We start from the raw sequence: 9,862 nt of genomic DNA, 5'->3' as shown, positions 1-9,862 counted from the left end.
TGTCTGGCTCCTCGCTTATCAGTTTAAGACCTGGGAGAATTCATTCAGAACATTTAGAACCCATAAATGTGAAAGATACAGATCAAGCAGACATGCTCAGTTCATGAAATATAATGAAAAAGCAAACAAATAAAACCTTGAACTCTATTTCTTCATATTGAGATCACAAAAAAAAAATAGACTAAATTGCAGGTTTTTTTCCCCAACAATCTACCTTTTCAAGGCTTAACATTTTAATAATAAATGACTAAGCATTGTAAGATTTTTGTTTAAAAAGTGTTTTCACTTTAATGGGTTTAGTTAACAACATCATGAATGGTACAAAACTGTCCTTTTTTTCACATTTCCATACATTGTATTATGGACCACCTGAAAATCTGGACTAAGAACGCATAAAGTGTCTCTTGATTAGCCCTAGCTTCATGTAGAGGAGATATGCAAAATAAAAAACCAACCCATAACCCCGTGCATCTGTTACCCATGACATGTTAACATTAGCTTAACCAATAAGATATGGCAGAATGTGCATTGTGTAATGCACAGGTATGTAACAGGGTAAAGAGAGACTGAATGTCAAGTGTTGGTAATGAAATAAGGTCTGGTTGATGACTCACTGACGTTTTGCGACCATAGTATTAGCTTTTCTGCTTTAAAATTGTTTTAAATAGTAGTAAATATTTAAATAATATTTAAAATATATTTCCCTATGGAAATCATTTACTTGGAAGACAGCCTGTAAGATCTGACTTTTCAAAAAGTAGTATTCCATTCCAGCAATATATGAATACAACACATACCATAGAACTTCAAAGACCCTAAAAGTCCTTAGCCACTTTCAGAAACAGTTTCTCAATCCAATTTTGTCTCTGATTTTTTTTTGCTAGCAAAACTTTGGAAGTAGCATCTCAAAGAAAAACTGCCTTTAAGAGAAATACTGTAGCTCAATAAAAACAAACCCAATGCAAATGGGGATGCCATATTAAAGGGAAAAAAAAACCCCAAACCACAAACTAAAAAAGCCAGTGGAATTAAACCCCAAATAATAAAACATGCAATTAGCTTAATTTCTGGTTTGCTAATTCATAGTCTAAGGAGGGTTTTGTTCCTTCCTAGTGCATCTTCTCTGGTAGTCAAATGAGTGCTCGATTTCCACTGTCAGATGTTAAGGAATAAAGACCTCACTGCTACTTTAAACAAACAAAAATACTGAGGTGAAGGTGAAGAATTAATTATCTAAAATGCAACAAAACAAAGCAAATTGTGCAAAAAAAGTAACTTGTACATTGACTTTTCTTCTAAGTTTGCTTCAGTATAAAAAGCCCCTTCAATCCCACTAACAAAGCTTTATATTAGTTTGTGATCCTTCAGCACACTTGAGAGTTCCATATTTTTACTTATTCTAATTTGGTAAATGAATAATCCAGCCACCATTTCCGCAGCCCAAGACAAAGATGGAAGCTGCTTTCATAGCCTGGGGTAATTACTTTTGTTCAAGACAGGTTTTTCCTGTCTTCTACAGGCACAGTGCTTGTTTAACTGGCTTTTGGAATAAACCAGCCGAAATTAAGCCAGGTCACCTTCTATGGCAGCGCAGAGCATCCTGGCTGTTTTGTTTGTTTGTTTTGTGTGGGTTTTGTAAATGGTTCTTGCTAAAATTACCTTCTTCTTATATACGGGCAAGCTACTCCAAAAGCCTCACATTTCTATTTTCAGCTTCTAAGGACTTGGATTAAGACAAGTAGCTTCCTAAACTACTTCTAGATTCAAAAATCTAGAATCAGTATACAGTAGCAATATAGAAATAATTTAGAAAGCACAGAGACCTCTCTCAGTTGCTTCATAGTCAAGGAGCCAACTTGATTGTTCCTTTAGTCTGCATCCTATAGTAGCTTTTAAAACTCCAGATTAGGAATTCCCAAACTGCTGTGCATAACAGAACTCTGCCTGGGCAAGTAAATGTCTCTCATGAGTCTACACATGCTGCCAACAACCCCCACCAATAAGGGAATACACTAAGTATAATTTGGGAACTCCTACTATCAATGAAAGAGTAAACCAGGCACATTCCTACCGTATCTCCAGTGTGCATATTTACATTTAATATATTTTAGCTGATTGCTACCCATGTTGGTAACTTTGCTGTTGGTTTCACCATATATAAACTCTAGCTCCTACCAGATACAACACAGTACAACTGAAACAACAGCAGCTCTTCAACCCTGTGGCTACTCTTTTTTTTCCCCATTGTGAAAATGAATTCGTTTTGTGATTGCTCCAACAATCTGCACATTCTGCCTAAACTCAAACTCAGCTCACTTCTCCTTGATTATAGTAGACATAGCAGTAGCACAATGCATCTATTAACATGATAACCACCTCCCTTTTTTTAAACAAAACAGCTGCAAAGAGGCTTTTAAAAAGGTAAGGGCACATGCCCATTTCTGTTCACTGTAGTCTGCATATAAATTGTAAAGGAGAATTATTGCTTTTGAAAGATGAAAAGCTTTGGAAATACGGTAAACATCCTACAAGGTCCTAAAACTAATTCAGCTAAAATTCTGTACATACTTTAATATTCAAATCTCTATCTGATTACTCATAATCAATTCATTTTGTTTTCACATCTATTCATTAAACTCTTCATAGTTCTAAGGTCTAATGAATATCTGACAACTAAGTAGGATCCAAACAGATAATGGCAAAAAAGGTCACATGGCAATGAACATGATTTCATTTGGCCAATGAATAGTGAACCCCGCTTTCCTGGCTGAAATTAAGGCACTAAGTGGCAGTGAAAGGATAAAGTAATGAATCTTTTTTCTTCTAAATTATCTGGGGGCAAAAAAACCCAAAACAACCAACATAAGTATTTTTTTTTTTTAGAACACCAGTAGAGCACATATCCATTCTGAATGACTTAGTAAGGCATTCTGTTGGCAAATTTAAAGAAAATGTTCTCCTGGTTAGAGCCCATTACATTCATCGTCTGAGTGCGACTCGTGGCACTGCTGTTAACAAACTGGAGGAGGGGGAGGGAAAGCTACAAAGATGTCTGAAGGCTTGAAAGGCACCAAAAAGAGAACAGCTCTGCAACTGCCAGTTCTACAAACAATTATGTAAGCTGTGTTTAACACTGCATATAGTCTATTCAATCATCAATTGACAATGATAAAGTGTAGTAGCTCTTCATTTAAACTCTCAGTTAATCAAGTGCTAGTTTAGGGTAAGAAATTTATTTTTCACGTATCAGAAAATAATTGCAGTGTCTAACACAACTACACTCAAAGCAAAACTAGTCTAGTATGCATTATTCTGGTTAACACTGAAGCAAACCTGTATAAACAAAAGGGTTACCTGGAGATATATAGTTTACAATATGAAATCAACATATAAATGAATAGGATTTACTGAAAACAATGGAAAGTGTATTACAAAGATACATGAAACAATTTTAACCACAATATTTCCTCTGTGAAAAATACAACTATTAGTGAGATAAAATGTACAATTGATTTGTTTTTTCCTCCAAAAGAAAACAAAACAAAACCAAAACCAACACAGTATAAAGGAAAATATTTTTCTTTTTTCTTCAAAACAGGGAAAATAGTTAAGGTCATTGTCTTTCATTACAATATAATTTTGACACAAAAAGCAGTCATAGGATTGCACCAACTCCATGTCCAGTCTCCTGAACATGACAATAGTAAAAAGGAGTCCATAAAGCATTATGATATTTCTGGATTTTATGATGACAATATACTTAATGCAGAAACTGATGTCACTCCAGCTCTGTTCACAAAATGTACAAAACTCTAAATTTGGTGGCCAGACATGTAAAAATTAGTTCACTCCAACGCTGACTTTTCTCTTGCTTTGTCAGGGATGGAAAAATCTGTAGTACTTTAAGTGTTGTTATCTTTTGAGCAATAAAGGAAAAAAAAAAAGGATATGTAGTGCATGCTTTATCACTTGTCAAAAACCTTTCTGAAAATAAAACTAAGTTATCCAATAGTTTACAAAATAGAAAAGAATTCTTCAGGTTAAAAACGTGGTTAGGCTTTTGTTTAGTTCCATCTCCAAAGGGCTGATTTCCTTGGCAGCATCACTTTTCTTTAGCACGGGCCAAGGCACAGAGTTCCATAAAGAGAAATGAAAAATGGCTGTGAACGAGAATGTAGTCTGGCATTGTAAAAGAAGTCAGAGCCTCTCTGTGAGCTTTCTGTTCCATCAGGTTAGTGCTGTAGAAAAATATGAGATTTGGGGGTACATTTCTGTTATGAGCATTTCTGCTGGACATGATTCAAAAGTTCACCAAACTTTTCGAAAAGATCCTCCACCCATTTTATATTTTTCATGCAGAGCTGCACAATCTCTTCCTGTCCTAGATCTGCACTCTTCTTCTGAACAGAAGAAATCTATTAAAAAAAAACAAAGAGAGAGAGAGAAGGGAAGGAGAAAGAGATGCATACACATACATGTTAGGCTGCCAGCATGTCAAAATTTTCATTTTTATAATAGTCTACAGTTAAATAAGAACCTTCTTTGGAAGGAAGCATTTAAGCTTTAAAAATAAGGGGGGGGGGGGGAAGCCCCCCAAATGAACTTCTTAACAATGCCAGAGCTTAACTCTCATATTTCTGCTACCTGCAATATTTCCACTAAGGATTTGCAGAACAAGAATAAAGGAGTGGGCATTCTGAGACAAAAAGCACATCTAGATCTGCGGAGTTACACACATCGATAACAGTGGTTTCATTTATTATGGATAGCAGTGAAGACTGCTTACCTATCCTGAGGGAGACTGATTTCACACAAACCTTGTAAGCCTCACATCTCAATGCTCTGGGCACCAGTGCCCATTAGGGGTAATATATGTGCTCAGCATACCCTTTGGCAGAAAGAATTAATTAAAACAGGAGGCCACAATCCATACTCATTTACAAGAAGAAGAGAACAGTCCCTCTACTTGGACTCAATTCCCTCAATAAATCCCCTTAATGAAAGTAAAACCATCTCAAAGAGAACAATACTTACCTCTTCTTTACATGTTAGATATATGTGATATTTGTAATGATGGAGTGAGTGATACAAAGAATACAACTGAATTTTTTCTGGATCTACTGTAAACTCCTGCAAAAAGAACAATTATTTTCAGTAAATTCATGTTCCTTTCAAAGACAGAGATATGGTAGACATTTTCTTCTGTATTGTTTTCAGCACCTCAGAAATGGAATACTTTGAGTAATTGCTCTGACACATTTTGGTACACTGTAAGTTATACTACATCACAATTGCCTCATATTCCTACTTTCCCTACCAAGTTATTTTATCAGAACTAGGTTTAAGAATGCATTCGGTCCTCCTGAATGTACTGCGAGTATAAAATGGACAAGACATCACCTTCTCAAGAACTACTGCAAGAATTACCAAAGCTTAACTATTCTTCTACTAGATTGATGGGTATCATCACAAAACAAATATGATCTGTGCTTAAAAAGAGCTGATCTGTATTTGTCTTACACAGCGGTATTTTATCTAAACGTGGTTATCATATTAGAAGTCAGATGGTGGCAGCAATAAACCTTCTGAACACTCACCTGTGCCAATTTAGTGGTTGATTTAGAAGCCCTCAGTGTTTTCTTGTTGTAAGCTTTACCATTCATTTTGATTTTAGACACAGATGCTACTCCACTTTTTGTCTTGGAATCCCGAGTGATCACTGTCAGTTCAGGAAAGTTTTCCAAAGCATTCTTTAAACAGAGCAGATAAAGAAAAATGATTATGAAAAATTTGAGCATGGGCAGCCACTCAGACTGCTGATCAATTGGCCATTTTTCATTTAAATGTTAAGAGTGCAGCTTATTATAAGAAAATTTATTCTTCCACAAAGACCTGATAAAAGGTCCATATCAGATCAAGGAACCATATACAGTTTGAAAAGCACAATCACCTGTTCATGACCTCTGTAATTTTTCAACACAAGAAGATCTTTTCATAGTATCTCAGATTACCATCTGTGATTCTTTCATTAGAAAGAGCAAAAACCTGCTCCACTAGGCAATTTTATCTTTTAAAATGCTTTTCATTCCATTTCCATCCAAGAATCTCTAAGGCCAACTTACTTGGAGATGCCCAAGTGCTTAATGCCTAGTCAGGCATGGGAAGTTTGCCAACTTAGTAGGTTTTGTCCCACCTTTTGCAAAATACCAATTAATTGCATCTTATATAAAGCACAAGTTTTAAAGATATTAACTCATGGCAGTGAACTGCATTTCCACCAGTTTCAGTTCTACACTATTTGCTATACTATATAAATATTTCAAGTTAAGTGAATATTTGTATCTTTGTATTATACTCCAGTATGAGGGGAAAAAAAATAAGGCATACAGGGGAAAAAAAAAGGTATTGATACTGCAGCTTAAGGATCTAAATTGGACTACTGGGTTAAAAAATGATGTTGAATAAATGTTAGTATTATACAAGCAGCACTAGAATTCAACATCTTCCCCTGCCTATAATTTTTCAGCACTTTATTATATCAATCAGCCATTTTTTCGCTTTATACTTCTCAGTAAAAAGCTATGAAATCTACTGCACAAGAGATTGTTGCAGAGTGATAGAAGTAGCCTCGACTAACTAACCTGTCCATATACAAAATTCATTGCAATGCTTTCAAACTGGAACAACAAATTCAGATTTCAATAATTTAGTTTTTCTATCCACTGTAACAGCCTTCCTGATGGTTGACTTTGAGTAGCAAGAGGCTTTGGCCACATCTGCCTTTCTCTGAAGAACTCCTATTAACCAGAACAGTTTATATGGCTGGATCACTGACCTAAAACCAGACAAATTTGAATTGGAATGAAGAAGAAAATACTAGTGATTTTCCACATCTTTGACAGTGCAAAACATAAAATTGTGATGGTTATTTCCAAATTGAATTTAAACAATTCAGCTGTTTCATTTATCAAGCTTCAACTAAAGCAACAGTAATATTTTCTAATTTTGTTTATAAAAAACCCTATAACCCAAAGGATTCAATGCTGATAGAAATACATAGAATGTTACAGGCAAAACTACTTCCTGACCACTGCTGCAGTGTCTGATTTGGTTTGGAATACAGTGCTGATGTATCCCATATTAACTCTGCCCGGGGGGGGGGGGGGGGGGGAAGTTAATTTATCTATGCTTATCAAAACAGAATAGTAACAGCATTCCAACTGAATGATACTCATGAGTGGTATTTTTCACCTATTACTCATTCAGCTCCAATATCTGAATTAGTCATTTACTCAAAAAATAAACTTTCCTGCATTAATCTGAATCTTAAGAGAATATCAAACATTTTCCTAACTAACACAAACACTTGCAATGACAAACAGGTGTTCAGTTTCAAAATATTGACCCAAGGACAGAACAAGTTGGTACCATCATCCCAGAAGGCAAACATGAAAGCTTTTTATCTCACAGTTTAAATCACAAGCAGATCTCTTCCTTACACCTGTAACTCGATTAACTTCTTGCAGATCGTACGATGGAACACAGGCTTAAGCTAACTTTAGAGGTATGATTCACAATCTGCTTCTACATGAACACACAGCAAAGCTACTACATTAGTTACAAAGTCCAACTGAATAAGCAGCTTAATTGCATCTTAGCCTTATAGAATTATTAGCTTTTATTGGCAAAACTTGGAAAAAGCAAACTAAAGCACTTCCCACTTGGTTTATACTGTGAATGTAACCAACATTCTGTGAATTCCTATCTTGCCTTAATGTGGCCTATCTTCTCCACACACGTCTAAAAGAAGCAGCTATCAACACAAAACTTCCCATGAAAGAAAACAAAAATGGAGGGTTAATTCATGCCACCTTTCTGAGACTCTCTGCATGGTTTGAAAATACAGAAAGATCCTCATGCCTCCCTACTTGTAAGGAGGAAGCAGGTACAGGTCATACAACTGTTGGGAAAGCAGTGTAAGTAGCAACAGGAGAGTTCAGGAACCATGCCATTCTTCATGGTGTTCTCCCTGAAACAAGCTTACTCAATGTCCCACATGACTTACCAGGAATGGGCTGTGGGGAAAAAAAGATCTTTTAAATAATTCATGATGAAAAAACAGAACTGTCAATTCTGCTATTATCTCCCACCTCACCTAGCTCTCAAAAACAAAGCATTCAGAAGTGCAGAGAGACAACAAATTCTCCAAGTGTCTCTGCGCTGTGGACATGAGTACAGGAGAAACAGGCAAAAAGCAAGTTAGGTCTGATGGTGTTTATAGACAGGTCTGCTTTAGTGTTGTTGCACTCAAAGATGAAGAAATAATCAGTCTGATTATAGACATCAACAAGTAATTCTCAGACATGAATGAAAATAACCTTACTTCACTTTATTGTGTTTTTGAAACCTGCATTATTGCAATCTGCATTATTGCTTGCAGAGTGGCTTGGAAGGGTAGGAGCCACAGTGATTATCCTCCTCTTTACCTTCTCCTGTGATGGTATGACTGCTCTCTTCCCTGTCCATAACCAGACCTGGTTTTTATTACCATGTCAAAGTTGCTTGATATCCACACCTTTCCCAACCTTCCATGCTGAAGGTATGTGTAAGAGTGCACAAATGAGTTGTTCTCAAGTCCCTCTGTCCCGGTTTTACACTACTCCGATTTTCTACTTCAAAGAAGTTCAGACATCTGCTCCAGAGCATTCATGTAAAAAGTTTATTAAGAATTTTAGTCAACACAATCACCTAACCAAATAGAAACAAATTCACTTTTGGAAAAGTTGAGAAGCTTTAAAGACAAAAATGCTTGAGAATGAAGCAGAAAGCATGGGGAGCAATACTAGAACTTTTCCTTGGCAGTATAAACTTCACCATCACAACACGTTCTCCAGATGCCATACAAACACTGAATTTCTGGCATTTCTTTCAAATCCATACTCACTTTTGGTGCACATTTGCCTCCTGGATTTTAAATTGTGCCTGTGCTGTAAGCAGTCAGCGACTTACTTATAACATTACTTTGTAATTTCTGAAATTTGGAAGAGAATACCTTGAAAGTATGATCCAGGCGTAGTTTGGAAAGCAGCCTTTTCCTATTGTCATTCAGCATGCCATCAATTTTTCTCATGTGAGGCAAAAGCAGCTCATCTAAAAGACATAAACAAATCTTAGCCGTTGATTGTATATGATTATACACTTCAACCCATTGATGTAAAACATGGAAGTAAAAAATATTGCAACTTTCACATAAACAGATTTCAAATGTGCAAGAAAAACCTTTTTTTAGGGGTATGGGGGGGATCAGCCTGCTAAACTGTTCTAGATATTATGCAGTTTAATTCCTACTCCAGTCCTGCTGATTTTTCTCTGTTAAAAGGGGAAAAAAAATAGGATAAAGTAAAATAGAGCATAAATCTTAGAGACTGTTTAAAGTAATTTCCTAGATAATCCTCTTCTGTGCAATACAAATCATAGCTTCATGAAGACAAGTGTATGTGGGTTTGACATTTCACTATTCCATATAGCAAGAGATGACCCTGCTGGCATTTAGAAGAAATGAAACTGAGGAAAGTACTTACCAATTAAAGTCATCTGATAAACCACTGCAAACCACACAACATACATTTGAACATCTGTAGGTGGCCATGAATGAAAATTCATAGCTCAGCGTGGAGGTTTTTTTATTTATAAAGAAAATTTCTTTGTCTGTAGTTGGACTAGTGACATAATGCAAGGATAAGAAACATCAAGATAAGTGTGCATTGATGCACAAGCAGAGTAAACCAGGAGAGGCAACTCTAGAAAATAGTTTTTTTAAATACAAGCAAACAGAATACAACTAAAACCAACAGCCTACAAC

General features: G+C 35.9%; 1 protein-coding gene across 2 annotated transcripts in view; it reads right to left on the bottom strand.

The window, feature by feature from the left end:
- Nucleotides 1-262: 262 nt before the first annotated feature.
- The window catches only part of QSER1 (glutamine and serine rich 1), a 44,269-nt gene continuing 34,669 nt past the window's right edge, over nt 263-9,862 (bottom strand). For both annotated transcript variants that reach the window (XM_068147866.1, XM_068147865.1), the window contains 4 exons: nt 9,053-9,150; nt 5,598-5,750; nt 5,035-5,130; nt 263-4,415 (listed from right to left, as the gene is read on the bottom strand). In XM_068147866.1, the coding sequence (XP_068003967.1) occupies nt 4,275-4,415; nt 5,035-5,130; nt 5,598-5,750; nt 9,053-9,150 (488 nt within the window). In that variant the 3' untranslated portion in view covers nt 263-4,274. The remainder of the gene's footprint in view (nt 4,416-5,034; nt 5,131-5,597; nt 5,751-9,052; nt 9,151-9,862) is intronic.

Source organism: Melanerpes formicivorus, unplaced genomic scaffold (genome assembly GCF_026170545.1).
Source record: "Melanerpes formicivorus ecotype bairdi unplaced genomic scaffold, bMelFor1.0.p_v2 SCAF_16, whole genome shotgun sequence".
Taxonomy (NCBI): domain Eukaryota; kingdom Metazoa; phylum Chordata; class Aves; order Piciformes; family Picidae; genus Melanerpes; species Melanerpes formicivorus.
This window is presented reverse-complemented; position numbering and strand designations above follow the sequence as displayed.